Raw genomic sequence first — 18,165 nt, forward strand, 5'->3', positions numbered from 1 at the left:
GTAAAGACGAGGATGCGTATGTCAAGAGAAGACAGTGTCACAGCATCAGTACCTAACAGTGGTATTTGATGCCAAGTAAATGATTCTCAATGTTGTGCCAAAGGGATACAGGCCAACCCATGACTCATAAGTCGTCATCGAGAGCGGTCTTAATCTTTTATTTGAACATAATTTCGTCCTTCCAGGAGGTCACTCACTCACAAATAAGGGAAATCCCCTAAAACCATAGCTGATGACACCATTCTCACGGCCACTGACAGGTTCGCAATTTAATAACAACAGGTAGCTGCACATCAAACATTTATGTTGCATTTCCATATATAGCACTCTTGGGAGTGTATGAAACCTATGAAGACCTAAACAATATTTCATTTATCAATTATGTCATCTAAGGAGCAGACAAGATCACAGGGTTTCAGGTTCGCGCATGCAGCACTGACAAAGCCAGCCTTACTAATAACAGCCTGCATAATTCTGCACAATATCTGCAAACTGCAGAATATCACAATGGAACATATGGAATATCCAAACTTAATCATCCTTGGGGAAAAATTGGGAATCAAGGCAATATTACCTTTAATTAAGAAAAAACCCAATATAGCCTAGACAAATATTTTATTGTGATTATTAACAAAAACATGTAAAGTAAATTATTTTTTGTTGCTTTCAAGCTGACCAAGAGTGGAAACCATCAGTGCTAATTTCTTTATTACCATTGATTGAAATTCATGTACATGAAGTGTAGCTGCATGACCACACTACTTCTTTGCATGACTGCATTTATTGGCCTTTTTCCCGACATTTGGGACAAGCTGGGAAAAATGTCATCACAGCTGTTTGTTTGTGGCACTTCACATGTCGCAAAAATGAAGGAAATGGCTTTAATCCCCACTGAGAGGAGGTGTAAGTAGCTTCATAAATAACTCCCAATGCCTATTCTGACTTCTTTAGGATACACAGCAGTCATCCTGAGATCCTTTATAAATACACGACCACACCTGCTCTGCTCTGCTCAGTCTTCAGGGGTAAGTGATGAGATATCTGGTTCAATATACTGTACCTATAACCGAAAGGTCCTGCTTTGCTGAACCTAAAGAGTTCTGCTGAAGGCAGGTGCTTATGAATATTCATTGCAACCGTTATTATTTTGGCTCTGATTATAATCACTATTGGCGATGGCGGATTTTTGTACCAGCCATTCATTCACTCAGAACCAAAATATATTCCAGGCATGCTTGTAAATGAAGAGAGAGCAGACATCACTGGAACTCTTTAGGTAAAGACTGGAACTCTAAAGCAGAGAGAGACAGGAAGAAATGCAGAGGATAGTATCTTGCTAGCAATGAAGTCTCTGACTCAGTATTGTCACTGTCTGTGCTACAATGGTTTATTTTTCATTAGGAAAACCTGCACTTGAGAACTGGTGTGAACTGGAATCAACCAGACAAACCAGATACTGTGTGAAGAAACTGCAGAAAAACTACACTTCTCAGAACTGCACTAGTGCAGGGATTCACAATCAAACAAACATCAAAATCAACAGCCTCTGAGGCGAGACTCCTCTTAAGGGCCGGCATTTGGTAATTTTGGAGAAATTTAGGGAGCAATTTGCGGCACAAACTTAATCAAAGACCATTTTGGAGGACAGGGTACTTAAGGGTAGACATTGTTCTTGGAAATAAAGCCCCCAGACTTCACAGCAATCAGTGCTTTACTGAGGAAGCCATTGTGTTTATCCAGAACTCATGTTGATTATTTGAATTTTTTTTTTGCATGTACAAGTGCCTCCTCGCACTTAATCATCATTCAAATCTCAACAAACAATATTAAAAGAGAATAATACGTCTATAGATTTTGCAAGGGCGTACATTGTTTCAAAGCCTAAAAACTGAACTGTGAAAGATGGGTTCTGTGCTCTAGCTTATGAAAGATTTTTCCTTTAACAAAGGCCCAAGTGGACTCATTTAAAAATGAAGCTACACTCTATGCATAGGGCCCTTTCATAAATCACTTCTGCAAGAGTAATTTAACTCAGTGCGTGGTGCCTGCAAGTAGAACACTCACCAGCCTGTCATTTCCATATACCTAATTAATGTTTTCCCCTAAACACTTCCTACAAATAAGTTCCCTCAGATAAACCTGTTAAATAATAACTATATTGCAAGCTAATGTAAGGTATTATTATGATAGAACTTTTAGTGGCCTTAAAGTTCCAATTAGGACATGGCACAGAGCTGGCTATGTATAGCCCTCCATATGTGACTGCATGTTTGGCCAAGAATTTTCATTTAGGCCTTGCTTCAACTCCTTCCATCCACTGTGTTTATAAAAGCAAGCTGCCTGTACTGGGGTCTACATGTAGCTCTCCTACATGTAGCTGTCCTCCCCAATCAGAGAAGGGTGACATCCATATTCCTCCTCTGTTGAATCCATTCCTGTGCCACTGGTACAACACAGATCACCCTCGGGCAGCCATGAAAGGTCTGTGACCTCTCTGTCAAACACCCTTTGAATACCCGTCTTGCCTTCTGACGGGGCCGTCACCAAACAAACAGAGCAGTTCTTACTTCATTTCCATTTCTCCCAGTATTGAAATGGTGAAAGGGACGGTGTGCCGGCGGGGGTGTGGGGTGTAGGGGTGGGATTAGTACGTTTGATCACACATGCAGTCACTGAGAGGTACTGAGCCAATGGAGTGACAGATGGGTGGTTAACTGGGGGGTGGGGTGGGGGGAGTAAAGCATTGAATACAGTCTGAATAAGGGTTAAACAAGTCTGAAATACCATTGGTTATTTAAGAAGTACTGCCGACAGAGGACACAAGGGGAAACAGGAGGTGACGCACAGCTTTGGCACTGGAGGACCTCCGATTAGAGGGGGCGTGAGATCAGTGGTGTGGGCCAATTGCTAAGAATTACTAAACTAGCTTACATTGGAGCCACTCCACAGTGTCTAACACAATCTGAAGAGAAGGAGCACACAGCGCTTCAGATGGGAATGATATTACAGACTGTATCAATCGGTTAGAGATGGTACATGGCGAGCTGGGCTTAGTGTCAAGACGAGGCGGATGTCACCCCTTATTATGGTGCAACCCATTTCACTGGTCGTGTTCAGTGTTGACCATTCTCGCCAGTGACTTCAGCCAAAAGAAGAATGTAAAAAAAAGAGAGCGAGAGAAAAACACAGGCTGTGTAACCAGGCTGTGTTTTCTTCTCATTGGCAAGAAGAGAAGCTAGGCAGAGCATCGAGCTGTAGGGCCCGATGCTGGCGAATGGTATGGAGGGTCGGGATGACTGACAACCCTTCCGAGCAGCCGATTGGTCAAACCGCATGAGCAGCTTTACAGCCAAGCCTCTGCTCACCTGCTGTCCCATTTGGGATTGAGGGAAAACGCAAAAGGTATTAAAAAAGAAGAGTAAAGACACGCACGCACACACAAACACATACATGACACACAGAAGACACACACACACACACACACACAAACTCACACGCTCATTATCAAGTACTGGTACCCTGTCCACAGGAACCCAGTAAATGTCAGGCATCAGACAGCGGCGTCGTTTAGGGCTGCTGTCCCACTGCATAATGAGAGACCCTTGGGCCTGAAAGAGGTGAAGCTAGAGGCTTACCTTTAACCTGTGAACCGTCCTGAACCCGTTACCCTACAAAAAAATCTATCTTATTCCGAGAGGATCAGAATGAGGTTAAGACTGATCTGCGATTTACTTCTGTCAATCAGATTTACGTAATGACACCTATCCTTGTTGTGTTTGACATTGCTTTGATGTGTAGTGCACAAAGGCAATGTCACAGCATTCAGGTGACTGAGGTGCAGAGGGGTCATCCTTATTTAAGGTGGCACAGTTATTAACACAAAATCATGGAAAAAAGGCTCGGGACAATCAGCAGTTTAAGGGTAAGTCTTCAGCCTCCCTTGTCCAAGCTCATGGGTCCCTATTACATTTCTGCTATGTGACTGACCCATTTCCAGGGTTGTTGTCAGCAGAGTAGCAATATAAGTGCTTTGCTGTAGCCACTTTGGCAAGTGCCAATTTATTGAAATAGGCCAACATTAAGTCTAACCACAGTGAGCTTTGTCCTTAACTTTGAGAGGTGAATTTAAGCAAGGTTAACATTTTTTATGTTTCTTATGCAGCATATTTTGCTGACGCCACCTTCTGCTCCACACAATAAGTTATGCAGAAGATGGAAAGAGCAACACTCCCTTATAGCTGTCACACAAAGTCAAGGACAGAGCACATTGCTTTTAGACTTTATTTGGGGCTGTAGTGTCTGATCTTGCTGCCTGCCATTGAAATATTATAGTACGTGTACATAAATGTCATAAATCCAAACACCATAAAACAGGATATGGTGGAAGTGGGTGTGTCTGAATAGAATGTATAATCGTCAGCGTTTAAATAAAATTAGTCAGAAAATTTTCCCACAGGCATGGCTTAACAAATCATCGAATGGAGAAATGAATGCTGGTCAATTTTACTTCAGTAGTTGAAGGGAAATTTTCTCTGTATACACACCCACTTCTCACATTGCCAATTCTTATTCACAAAGCTTGGCACCCTGGTGTTGTAATAAAACATTATAGGATCACAGTCAAATTATTTTTAATAATGATAGGGCTGCAGACCACTTTGAATGAGAGACAGGGGTTAACAATAGTTAGTTACAAAACTGCTCGTGTCTACAACTTCTGGGTAAAAATGGAGGTGTTAAAATCAAATTGGTATACATGAATTTGCAGTAATTCAAGAATCTTACATTCAAGTGTATTACGATCACCTCAATAAGATTAATCCCATTCATACCAGCACATATGTCTTAACAGTTCTAGTTTAAAATATTGTTATATATTGACACCTAGTGGTGACATTATTGCATTACTACTGCCATTTGTTTGGCACAATTTCCAAGTTATATCATTTTTCACAAGTAAGTCATGTACACCACAGCTTTATCAAAAATACGAACAGAAAAAAAGTTTTATCTGTCAGTTTTCAATGACTGAGTAGTCATCTATCAGCACCCATGAAGGAAGGGTGGAAAAGGGAAGATGTAAACAAATTACCAACTGTTTTTTTTTTATCCTAGTATTTAAAATGACATCATTTGCTTTGTGTTGTGCTGCATGCTTTAGAACCTCCTACTCCCAAGTGGAAAGGACTTATTTCGGAGAAAAACTACACTTCACAGAAGATGCAACACAGCTCGCAGCACAGGCACACTATCAGGGCAAAACTATCACAAGTACATATGAAACAGGGCACACAAGACAGGCTCTCAATGCTGCCACTAAAGACAGTGAGGTGGAGTATGGGATGGCCATAAATTCATCTTTAGGGGCAACTTACCCAACGTCATCCATTATGCACCCAGACCATCTGTCGTCACACTTGCATTCCCCTGAGGAAAGCGAAAGTGACACATCATGCATGACAGCAGCGCTTGTCACCCATGTGATCAGGTCCTCTGTTTCACCATAGTCTTTGCCAAACATTTCTGAATGGGGCAGAACCAAATGGAAGTGCAAAAAAAGTGAGGTACAAACCATTGAGGATCCTTTTCTTGTCTGAGAAAATGCCGATGTTTTGCCCCAGAGACTGTGCAAGCGTTATCGCCATTTCGTCAGTCTTCCCATACTAAAAAGAGAGACAGGCAGCAAAGCTGTAATTACCCATTCAAGTGATGAGGAGGGCTCAGGTTACATTTAGTTGTTTATAGAATAATCCCAAAGAATGATCACAAAGACCTTGACTAAAATAGCCAGGAGAAAGCACTGAGTTCTCTTCCAAGCTTGGAGCCACCAAGGTTAAATGTGTTTGTGTTTGTGTCTGAGAGCACATGCTGAATATATCAATGGCTGGATCCATTTATTCTGACGCAGGAAGCAGTGACCCATCTCTGCGAGCCGCCTATTCAACAGAGTTGAATTTTACTCATAGATAACCTGGAGTTACAGGGGCAAAAATCAGACTAGGCTGTAAACAGCCTCGGGTACATGTTTTTTATTCTTCATGCAACAGTACAACAGTTTTAATAGTTTCCATAGCACAACGTTTCCGTAAATCAGTGGTACAGTGCCTGGCTCTACCAATGACATAGTCTGCTTCACCGGGTTCATGATTTGAACAAAACGCGAATAAGCACGTAAAACAAAATCGATTTCGAGTTCAAATTTTGACTGCATGATGCTGTCTGGGTGAATCCCACATTGAAACCAGGAAAACCCACAGGGCAGGAGAGGGGACAGAAGGACATACCCATTGTGCTGCTACAGAAGCTGCATACCTCATTGACTCCTCCGCCTTTTGTAAGTGAACAGACTCCTCCCAGATAAGAGGCTCCTCCCCGACTGCTATGGAAACGGCTCCCTCTGGTGGACAAAAAAAAAAAAACAAAAACAAATAAATAACAGAGGTCTTAAAAACTCAGGACAAAGCAAAGGTAATCTGACATGACTTCACCAGATGTGGTCATGCACAGGCCTATGTCACTTACGAGAAAAGGTGCACCGAGTCACACTTCTCCTTGATGAAGTCTCGTCTGTACTTCATGAACTCACGTAGGGTCACCAAGGGGTCATCATTGATATTGAATCTGTCGTCCGCTGCCCAGGTTTCCATAGCCACCAGGACGATCCTGGTTTTGAGCTGCTCTTTGAAAACCTAAAATGGGACCAAACCCAACATCAGCTGGCAGCTCCCAAATACAACATGAGGGGTTCTTTATTTACTGGAAGAAATATAAATATTTAAGGTGCTGTTTTATTGCGTATCGGAAAGGGCAGGAAGAGAAGCTGATTGATTGAGCTAAATGGCAGCTGTCTAATATTATATGTCGCAGCATGCTGTATGTGCAGCCTTACTAGCACTGAGATGAGGAAAAACTGCTGAAGACTAGAGTGGAGATCAATTCCTCCTCCTGTTTCCATAAAGCATCGGCTTTCATGTCATCACAGATTCTCAAGGGCACCCAGCAAACGGCCATGTTTAACTTGCTCGAGCCTATCCAATTTCAACGGGGCAGCAGAGCAGAGCTGTGGATCTGAGTGGTCATCGTTCTGAGCATGCTGCCGCCGGGGCCTCACACCATGAGTCCACTGTTTGCAATCTCAGTTATTTACATTGATGGCTTCGAGCTGTACTCCTGCCCTTGCAACTACCTCCGGCATGAGAGGCGGATATACATACATTCAATACATGTTATATATAGAAATTCTATGTTTAGATTCTGTAAAATTCGGAAGAATAAAATTATTAAATAATAAATACTTAACAAATTAAGTTAACAATAATGAAAATGTATAAAAGTGGAATTAAAAAACTAACAGACTTACTATGTCAGCCATGTTCACAACAGACTTGGCATAATTATTCGTCTGACCGACAGAGAGACGGTGTTTCTTATACTGGGGAAAAAACACATAAAGGTCAATGCAAAACACTGCAGAATTTCTGCTGAGGAATCAAATAGAGTATATATACATATAAAGTGTGTACACATGGGTTGTGTGTGTCAGTGTGTGTGTGTGTGTGTTTGTGTGTATACACACACACACACACACATATACACACACAAATCTGTGTTGTATAATAAAATGACCAGACCATTTGGTCAGAAGACTATCATTTTTGGTTTGTCTGTAGGGCCTGTAAGGATTTTTCACAATTCTTCTACATAATATCATGTAATTACATGGAAACACAACAGCGTTTTGCAGACACTGGCTCTTACCATCAGGTGATCATTGATAACCATGAGCTCAATGTACTTTGTTTCATCTTCAACGCTGCGTGGAGTCCGGGATACCTGCAACACAATGACAGCCCCCCCCCCAAAAAAAACCACAGATTAAAGGCTAAACGAGCACTGAGTGAGCACTGTTTTTAATTTTAAGAAAAACACCAACTATTGTTTACATAGTCTGTTAAATGTTCTTGTTACCTTGATCAAAAACAGAAATGGGGAAGGACTGAACCCAATTCTGATGAATTCAGGGATGCACCAGTTCTTAAGTGATGCAATGTGGGGCACCAAGATCACTGTTGTTTGTAGTTTACAGTTCCCATGTGTGAACTGCAGTTCATATCATGAATGCCAATTAGCTGTCTTACTTCAGTTCATTAACAAAAACAGCAGCACCTCCTCTCTAATTCTCACGACTCCTGCAAGACTGCTTGCACAATCAAATTCCACCTAGGACACAATGGGAGTCCAACACATGCTGAACTCAGTCAGCAGTTTCTCCCATAATATCTTGTATGAAATATACTGCTCTCAAATGCTTATTCAATGTAGCTATGTAACATAAAAAATAACAATTCTGTGAGGTTCCATGGATTACTCATAGGGGGTTTGCCTGCAGAAAAGGTGCTTACCTGTCTCTTCCTCCTCCTGTGAACTCCTGCAATGGTAGGTGGACTCTCTGTCCCAGGGACACCAACTGAAAGGACAGCCACACAACAGGACCATAATACTAAACAAAGAATTCTTTACCACAGCGCCAAAACCAGGCTGTGTTCTTGTGGTCTGACCTCAGGAAGCGGTAAAGAGGACCATTACAATTAACTCCAACTGGGAGCCATAAAACCCTGACCAAAACCCAAACAACACACCCCTTTTCTTTTTGCGCTCACCATGCAAAAACACATTGCTCTGATTACCTCATAACTCAATGCTCCCACCATGCAGGACTTAACTGTTAACTGCCGTGCAGCTACTCTGTCCTCGAATGAAAAGAATACACCTCCATTGTATTTGTATATACGAAAATCACTCATTAAAAGGCAACCAAACCATTTCCTGACCATCCTTCCTCACAGTATTCAATATGTTGAGGCTAGAGATGAGTGTTCAGTAATTTTAGACTGCAGAGTAAGACTGCAGAGTATTCCACTACTGCAACAGTAAGCATGAATATTCATCGATGTTCTCCAACTAAATTTTTCATCAGCAAAATAAACAAAATTATCAAAATGTGTTGGTTATTCCATGCAAGGTCTGTCTCTCTTCATCAAACATGCTAACAGAATAAAACAACTGTTGATTACAGTACCAAGCACTTGAATCCTGACACAATGTTTCAGCGTTCTGTTGGTTTTACGTTAAAAAGAAGAAGTACAGTAAATTATGCCCAGTGAAGCAGGCCCCAGTCAGAGTTACTACAAAGGAAAACTTACCAGGGGAAACATAGTCAGCCACATTGTCCAGACCCACGGATTTGTATATCATGTGAACAGAGACATCTTCCTGCAATAACAGTTAAACAAGAGCAGAACTTAAACCATTGAATCATCCACTGTACAAACAGTAGCACTTGAGATGATTATTCAGTACATGACTCCTTTCAGTAAAACTGTAGCATTTAACTTTAAATTTAAATAAATTTAACTGTGATGCTGAAATTAAATGGTGTATGCAGCACACATTAAAACTGTACACTCAGACACACACAAAGACATTTGCAAACACACCGAAAGTCTCTCTCTCTCTCTCTCACACACACACACACACACACACACACACAAACAAACATACACACAAGGACACAGACATAGGTGGATACATACACACACACAAACACACAATCAGACCCACACACATATGCACACACAAACACACACACACACACACATGCCCCTCCCTGTGCCTCCCTGATTTAGAAAGTACACATGCAGATCCCAGTTTCCACATATGGTAACACTGGCCCTACACAGACACAGACAAGTCAATTCTTCCTGCAAAACACAAAATATCACTGTTCATCAACACTATCCTAGAAGGAAAAATAAATTAATAAAAAATTACTATCTGTATGTATCATTCTACAGGCAACAGTTTTAGAATATATTTGTCTGTACATACGTATAGAGCAAGGAGTTAATTCTGTGGTCAACAATAATATTGATCATAATGTCAAAATGTCTCTGTGTATTTCTCCGAATGAAACACATTCAAAGTACCCTGGCGTCGTAAATACATGTATTTGATTTTTTTTTCCCCCAGAGAAACAGTGAGCGGTTTTGTTTAGCGCAAAATCGCAGTGTAAGTGAATGCACAATAGGCGCCGTGGCCGCGCTGATGACGTCTTCCATTTGTAGGCAAGGGAACGGAGTACGCACTTCAGGAAGCTGGCACAGGAAACAGCAGCTCTGGACGGAGGAGAAGGTGCGAATAACAGACTGGAGATGTCTCCTATTTCGCCACATATAACGCCATAATATACGAATCGCAGGTGTGTAAGTTCATGTGTTCATGTAGTGGACTTATTTGGTGGATATTTTTGGATTCGCTGCATTCGGGGCTGGTCGAATACGTAAAGAAAATGGACTGCAACAGGTTGCTATTTCGGTATTTAGCTAACGAGCTAGTTAGCAAGCTCACAGCCCAGCTCACGATTCCTAAAAGACTAACAAAATAAAGACTCTTGTCCATTTAGACGAAACAATGCCCCATACTTGTCTTACATTTTGGAACGAAAAATATTTACTACACAAGTTAGCTAGCAAAGTTAGCTAAACTAACCAGCCAGGTGGCTAACATAACACAACGTTGCATATTTAAAACGTGGGACGTCGGGGATAGCTAATTTAGCTAACTACATCATTCGCAGGATGTTCTTGTTTACTCTGCAGTCGGAGCGGAGTCATAATTGCATGATAACGGCTGTGCGGCAAAATCTGTCCGTTTCTTTAAAAAAAAAAAACCCTCTTTGCTGATAAACTGCTTATTGTTATAGCTAACGTAGCTAGCTAGCTAACAGTTATTGCCTATTGTCTATTGTTTAATGGGTAACGAGCTGCTGTAGTTAAGTGTTTGCCTGATGAAGCAAACAGTGGAAGAATGGGCGGATTAAGCGAGTGGTGGAATGTGGAGTGTATTCAAGCCTGAACGCTTGCCGAGGCGAGGATCATGAATGCACATTGACACACACATTGGAAAAAGAAACACAAATAATCCATTCTCCGTTCAACGGCTGCTACAGTAATTTGGATGAGTAGAAGTTAATAACTGTCCATCTACCATATATTAAGGGGTGTTAAAATGTTTTTTTGGCACACGTTTTTACTGTCTTTGACTGTGTTCGTCTTTCCATATCCTGTTAACGTTGTTATTTCCCTCCTCAGGCCCTCAAAGTTGAAACGGCAGCCAAAATGTCGTGCCGTGACATACACGCCACGAACGTGTTCGCCTTCATCATCGCGCTGGTTTCAGTGGGAGGCCTACTGGTGGCCACCCTGATTCCGCAGTGGAGGGTGACCAAACTGATCACCTTCAACAAGCACGCGCGCAACGTCACCGTCTACGACGGGCTGTGGGCCAAGTGCGTGCGCCAGGACGGCAACCCCACCTGCTACTTCTACGACTCGGAGTGGTACACCCGCGTGGACCAGCTGGACCTCCGCATCCTGCAGTTCGCCCTGCCCTTCGGCCTCCTCTTCTCGTCCCTCGCCCTGCTCCTGATGATGTGCGGGATGTGCAAGACAGCCTGCTGCTCCGCCGAGCCCGCCCCCGAGGCCGTCGGCAAAAGCAGGTGCCTGGTGAACAGCGCCGGGTGCCACCTGGTGGCCGGCATGCTCCTCCTCCTGGCCGGGAGCATCGCCATGGCGCCCTCCGTCTGGTTCCTCTTCTACACCAAGGAGATGAACAAGAAGTACGACAATGTCTTCTCGGACGACTTCGCCGTGTACGTGGCCATCGGCTGCTCGGGGGGGCTCCTGCTCGCCGCCCTGCTGCTCTTCATGTGGTACTGCATGTGCAAGCGGCTGCCCTCGCCCTTCTGGCTCCCGCTGCCCGCCATGTCGCACAGCTTCTCCACGCAGCCTCTCACCTCCAACGGCTACCCGTCGCCCATATACGCGCCGCAGACCTACGCCCCGCAGGTGTACGCGCCCACGGTCCTCGACGCGCAGGCGTACGCGCAGTCCCAGTACGCCCAGTCCCAGTACGCCCAGAGCGTGGCCCCCCAGGGGGCGGCGGTGCACGGCTACGTGTCTCAGATCTCAGCCCCGGACGGGTACGGCTCGGAGGCGGGGGCGTCGCAGGCCTACACCGCCCACAGCTACGCCCCCTCGCAGGCCTACGGCTCCAGCTATGGCGGCGGCGGCGGTGCGCGGTACTCCACTCGGTCAAGGCTGTCCGCCATTGAGATTGACATCCCTGTGCTGCAGCAGGGACACTGAGCAGGAGCTCTCGCCCCCCCGCCCCCCCCCCCCCCCCCCAAACGGTCAAACTAGTGCCTAACTGGATGAATACGAAGGAACTCTCATTAGGAACTGATAAAAGCACTGCCCTCACGCCCAGCACTGGAATGCCTGCAGCACTGGAAAAACGATCCTGTCATTTGTAAGACTTTGAATATGTAGACACGTCCTTATGGCACAAAACTTAAGCACAGAGCAGAAAAAAGAATACAGATAGAAGGAACCAGTTGTCCTCTGAGAAACAAAGTCCATACACTGCTGATTGGTCAGTTGTGTGTTTTTAACCGAAAGCAACGGTTTTTCAACGTTCTGCTTGTGTTCTTTATTTCGCCTACATGTCTGGTGTGATTCGCGCTTTACACTGTCGTATATTGATCGACCCTGCTGTTTGAATACAGAACATCGAAAAAGTAACGTGGCTGTCAAGTGGTTTCACAGGGCATTAAGATTTTTAAAAGGGAAGCTGACATTCTGCGCCATGGTGTGCTTTTGGTCCTGTGTTGCCATGTGACGGTTGTAAAGCGACTTCTGTTGTGCCTTTTAAAATGTCATTCACAAACTCTATTCTACCATGTTGCAGTGGTATAATACATTTACACTAAACTGGATTTGCCTGTAGATTTGTCAGTAAAACCGTAATCTGTATGGATGTCTTAAAATGATAAAAACAGGAAATATAGTCTTTTTTAACACTAAATCAGAGAAGTGCCATATATTTTTCTTTATATCTGAAAATGAGCTATTCACAAATGGTGCATATGGTAACTATAGGTCATTTCCGTATGTAGAAGTACACTTTTTTTATTAAAGTATTAACGTTTACAATATGTTGACCTTTTCAAAAAATGTCTCAATATAGCCTGTGGGTCTATGAATAATGAATATCGCCTCCCGTTATTGTAGTCCTCGGTGTCTTCTGAAACGGAAAAAAAAAATCCACTTCGGTCTCTTCTGCCTCTTGAAAAACATCTGTGATGCGCAGCTCCGTCGCTGACGCACTATAAATGAAACGGTATGCACTGAGCCTCCTTCTTACTCCCATCTGAGGAGTATTTATAGGTCCGCATGGTCGAAGCGCTGTAGTCTTAGCTGTGCAGCATCCCAGGACAAGCTCTGTTACATTTCCTATGGCACTGTGAGGCAGGTGGACTTGATTTTTCTAATCTTACAAGCTGTGCTTAGAGATACTCACACTGCAGTCGACCAACTAATGTCCCTATATCGTTTTATTGATTTATATATAGTATATATGTATACAGCAGGGCTGGATCCAGCTGCCCTAAATAGGGCAAACCACATTGCCTTTAAGATAGTCTGTCAGAAGTTGTTGCCATTGGTTGATGTTTGGTGGGCCCAGTCCTCATAACCCCCCCCAATAAAACAAACAGCCCCCTGGTTCGTTCTTGGTTCTTATGAAGAGAACAGTAATTGGGTTGTTTTTGCACTATGCACTAGGGACAGAGGATACAGTTGGCTCTGTGATGACTCACCACTAACCCTAGAGATGCACTGGATCAATGATAAAATATAATTACACTTATAAAAACTTAATTCTGTTAGTCGTAGACGCTAAAGCTGAAAATGCAAGAGATTTGTCTTTGTGTTTTTGTGATGTGATTTTCCATGTTTGCGCCAAACATTGTATCAGCTCTCTGAAATGTGCTTTTGCGTGTACAGATGTGGTTACACTGCCATGTCATTTCTAGAATTGCCTTTCAATAAATGAGTTTCACATAATTGAATGGATTGCTGTGTTTGCATTTCACACAGGTCAAATGGATGATTGGTTAAACCTGTTCAGCCATGATTCATTTTATTGACGTGAAGCACTTAAAATGATTAAGCAATCATGAAACTGGTGTGTGAGGAATTGTGGATTCTTTCCACACTGAAAGTGAGCAATGGGTATCGGTTTAGTAAGTGAAATCTGAGGTGATTTAGTGTCTTTTCAAATGTATCTTTCAGTATATAAACATGTCTGCGTTATTAAAAAAAGGCATAAATTAGCACGGATTTCCAACTGGATTGGCGGCTTGTCAGGATGAAATGTTTCCGATCAATTCAGCGATGTGCGCTCTCTCAGTTCCACGCAGGACTGGCCGATAACACAGACATCTCCGGATGCCATGCATTATTCAGCGATCGTGCCGAGAATGGCACAATGCCGCTCGCCCCTTGACCCAGAAGAGCGCTGGCTGTCAGGCCTTGGCGTGACAGCCGCGTCAAAGAGGACAGGAGCGTCAAACGTTAGCGCCACGCGGGGGAGAAAGGTGTCAACGGCGAACGGGCCGACGAGTGGCTCCCGCAAGAACGTCGCCAAAGAGGCTTTTACGGCCGGGACGAGAGCGCGTTTCTTTACGATATCTGCACATTCCCCACAGCAACCAAGCACTGGTTACTGTTGCTGTAAGGATTTAAAAATTTGCAGAGAGGGCATGCACTTAGCAGGAGAGCAGTATGGTGGTGCAGAAAAGACTGAATCGCACCAGAAATGGCATCAAACTGCATATCTGGGTTAACAGTCGGTTTAATAGTCTGAGAAACTCAGGGTGTTATGTTTTGTGGTTTAAGAGCAAGAGTGCTTGGAGACAGCGGAGCTTCTCCCTGTTGTCTCTCTCTAACTGTAGGGCATCAGTGCTTACACACCCACACAGAATCCACTAGCAGAACTGCATCCCCTCACTGCATCCACCAATAGAACCAACCCCTCACAGGCCCCCTCGCATCCACCAATAGAACTGCAGTCTCTCATAGCATTCACCAATAAAAAGTGCTGCTTCACTCCCCGAAGAAGATAGGGAAGTAACAGGGGAATTTGCAGTTTTAATAATTTAGAGGCTTTGATGCCACAGAGTCCTTGGATGCCACTCTGAGGACTGCTAAATCCATGCTAGGACTTTAGTTCCTCTTCGTACATCATTATTATCAGTGAATTTAGCATTTGCGTTACTGCGCAAGTTGTTTCATTACAAAGATGAACAGTGACATTCATGTCAGGTGCATTTGCAAAATGATCACATTTATGGACTTCAACATAAGAGGCTGCACTTCACATGAGCTCCCAGATCTACAGATTCTAAATAAAACCCACGCTGCCCGTCGGAGGCCGCCCAGGGCTTGAACATGACCGCGTGATAAAACGGGATCTAGATCACAGAAACACAGTGGGCTCTTGCCTTGGGAATACATTTACTGACTGACTGAAAGCTGTTCGACCAAATCAGCGCAGTGCTGCTTTTTAAGAGTTCTTCGAGACGCAGATCAGCTCAGGTGGGACAGAACGCACGCACAAACCAGATGGACAGCAGCGTGTGTCGTTTGGAACGGAAATCAGCGTTATCTGTTTGAAATCAACGCAACGTGCGCTCCCTTCCCCGACTTGCACTGCCTGTTTGGTGTCACATAATGCTGAAACCAGCAGCGGCCTCTGTCACAACCTTCGCTTGTCATTACATTCACTCAGATGCACAGATGTTTTGTGTTCGGTTGCTGCGCACGTGTGGGACAAAAGCTTTCTAGCTATTGCACGGACTAAGCTCTGCGTGAGACCCGGCTGTCCGTAGCCCTGCAGATGGAGCTTAAAGAAGCTATTTCTGGATGCAGCCCTCAACAACTTACTGGCTGGAGACGTGTTTCCCTTTCTGCTCAGTACAGGGACAGGGTACACATGGCAGCACGTGCCTTGGGAAGTGCTATCGCAGACACGTCGTGGGCTCTTGATTGTGAAGCAGTGCTATCTATAACAGGGCAGTGGCGCCCCCTGCAGCCTCCCCGCAGAACAGTCATAGAGCCCACAGCCTCATGGGAGCTGCCTTTCACCAGTCTCCCATGGTAGCACATCTGAAAAACCCTGCTGCTGGTTGACTGATGATTGTGTGTCCTGGTATTGGCACTTACGGCTTGATATTGGCACTGTGAGGCAGTGCCAGTGGGAAGGAACCCAGACAGCAGGAAATGCCTGGGTACCCAGGAAGGGAGTGGGCAAGGAGGGCTGGCAAAGTGGGTCACGTGACCAAGCATATGGCGTTCTCCGCAAAGGCAACTCAGCAGCTCCAACTGTGCTGGAGTTCTGCCATTTCTGCCATTTCTGCTCCAAAGGCTGTGTGTGTGTGTGTGTGTGTGTGTGTATGTGTGTGAGTGCGCTTGCATGTATTTGTATGTGTGTGTGCGTGCATGTGTGCTTACCCATCAGTATGTGTGTATGTCCATGTGAGCGAGTGGGTGTGTGTGTGTTATGTGTTATATATGTTTTTGTGTCGGTATATATAACTGTTTTATGCGTGTATATCTGTGAATTACTGTATTGTGAGTGTGTGTCTGAATGGAGCAGTCCTCTCGTGATCAGGGTGGAGCTGGCTGGAAGGATGACAGCAGAGAGCTCCTGCCCTGTAGGGATTCAGTCTTAATTCAACAGACTGACTGGATCACAGTCATACAGGCACTTTCTGATCTCCATCCATTGGCCCCAAGCCTCCTCTGCAGTGGCAGACATTATGGCAGGCTGCACAGGACATGTTCCTCTAATAATGCTGTTTGTGCACTAACCTGGATTCAGCTACCCTCACCCTAGCTACACCTCGGCCTTGGCCAAGACGGCTCTCACTCAACTTCCTCTCTGACATGATACACAAGGTTTCGAAAAGCTGGCTGAGCTAAAGATGGCATGTCGGCTGTGATGTTTTGATATCTGCGGTCGTGGAGTCAGGATGCTTTAATTCCAACATTGTGGTATATGGCTCCCGTGAGTAAATGGTGCAACAAAGAATACCCTGCATTTTGTGACAGTACATTCAAGGAATATTTTAAAAAAAGGAAAATTTGAGGATAAACTTTCAGTTTGCTTGAAAAGGCCTTGCACGATAGTAGCTAGCACTTACAAGCCAAATGAGTGAGAGCTGGAAACCCTGAGACTCAATTTGCTCACCTTTGCTCAACAAATGGTATGTATCTGTGGCCACTGCTGCAAGCCTACTGTGACATCAGCTGCTTGTGCTGGAAAGTTCAGATTCTGAATGCTCTATTCTTGTTAGTCGATGGGAAAATTTTCAATGCAAAATCATAAATATGTCATTATTGGCACAATAATGGTATTGACACTCTCAGGTATTGACACAAAAATCAAATGCAAAGCAATTCAACACCAGCTGCAGGTTTTGGCCAAGTTTTGTAAGTGTAAGTGTAAGTGTCATGTACAGAAAATTGGATGAAATAAGAAAAGGAAGAATAAATAATAGGAGCAGTCAATTGTATTATCCAAGCCAACTTAATAACTTACCAGTATTATTCCAAATGGTACTGTAATGTGATGAATGCACAGAGCCATTTAATAATACATAGTGGCATTTATTTAAGTGGGAGTGTTGAATGCTGGGCAGAGAGTGGGCATTCTCACATAGTCTGGGAAACTTCATTCATGAAATGTATGTTACAAACAACCTCATGAAACCATGACTTTCTCAAACGACCAAATTTGAAAACATATTTTTCAAGTTACACTCGGATGCTAACGTGTGTGTGTGTTTTCACACTGCTACCTAGAATTAACTAGAATTCCAGAGTGGCAACTGAAAATCAATAAACACTAAAGCCTAAACACCTGTCAGAGGCATACACGAAATGATGTCGATGTTAACATGATCATTGTGTCTCCTGCAGTTTCCGTGTTCCCTTAGTTTTCAGGCCAGCTGTCACACAGAAGACTGTGAATAGTATGCAGCCACAAAAGATGTAAACCAACTGACCCCAGCAAGCACTGCCGTGTCACACTGTACCGAAAGGTGGCACACGAGGGCAGATGGAGATAGCTGGTGACCTCTCACACTGCTGGCGTGGAACACGTGGATTTTATACAGGAACAGACACTGTGTGGACGGCACCGACCTGACACAGAACCGATCGGTCACTTGGGTGAAGAGGCACAGCGCACACTTGAGCCTGG

General features: G+C 44.0%; 2 protein-coding genes across 3 annotated transcripts in view; one reads left to right on the forward strand and one right to left on the reverse strand.

Moving 5' to 3' along the window:
* The window catches only part of adam22 (ADAM metallopeptidase domain 22), a 72,424-nt gene that overhangs the window by 23,464 nt on the left and 30,795 nt on the right, over positions 1 to 18,165 (reverse strand). For both annotated transcript variants that reach the window (XM_036539160.1, XM_036539159.1), the window contains exons 7-14: positions 9,204 to 9,273; positions 8,403 to 8,467; positions 7,759 to 7,833; positions 7,361 to 7,432; positions 6,523 to 6,689; positions 6,313 to 6,397; positions 5,573 to 5,663; positions 5,376 to 5,427 (exon numbers count right to left, since the gene is read on the reverse strand). In XM_036539160.1, coding sequence (XP_036395053.1) covers positions 5,376 to 5,427; positions 5,573 to 5,663; positions 6,313 to 6,397; positions 6,523 to 6,689; positions 7,361 to 7,432; positions 7,759 to 7,833; positions 8,403 to 8,467; positions 9,204 to 9,273 — 677 coding nt within the window. The remainder of the gene's footprint in view (positions 1 to 5,375; positions 5,428 to 5,572; positions 5,664 to 6,312; positions 6,398 to 6,522; positions 6,690 to 7,360; positions 7,433 to 7,758; positions 7,834 to 8,402; positions 8,468 to 9,203; positions 9,274 to 18,165) is intronic.
* cldn12 (claudin 12) lies at positions 10,165 to 12,227 on the forward strand. The gene is made up of 2 exons (XM_036539164.1): positions 10,165 to 10,258; positions 11,151 to 12,227. The coding sequence occupies exon 2, from the start codon at positions 11,178 to 11,180 to the stop codon at positions 12,204 to 12,206; it is 1,029 nt and encodes a 342-aa protein (XP_036395057.1). The 5' UTR covers positions 10,165 to 10,258; positions 11,151 to 11,177; the 3' UTR covers positions 12,207 to 12,227.

Source organism: Megalops cyprinoides, chromosome 10 (assembly GCF_013368585.1).
Source record: "Megalops cyprinoides isolate fMegCyp1 chromosome 10, fMegCyp1.pri, whole genome shotgun sequence".
NCBI classification, from domain to species: domain Eukaryota; kingdom Metazoa; phylum Chordata; class Actinopteri; order Elopiformes; family Megalopidae; genus Megalops; species Megalops cyprinoides.

Bases quoted from the DNA above. Each gene is read 5' to 3' on its own strand.
- cldn12 (XM_036539164.1), top strand. From the start codon at position 11,178: ATGTCGTGCCGTGACATACACGCCACGAACGTGTTCGCCTTCATCATC.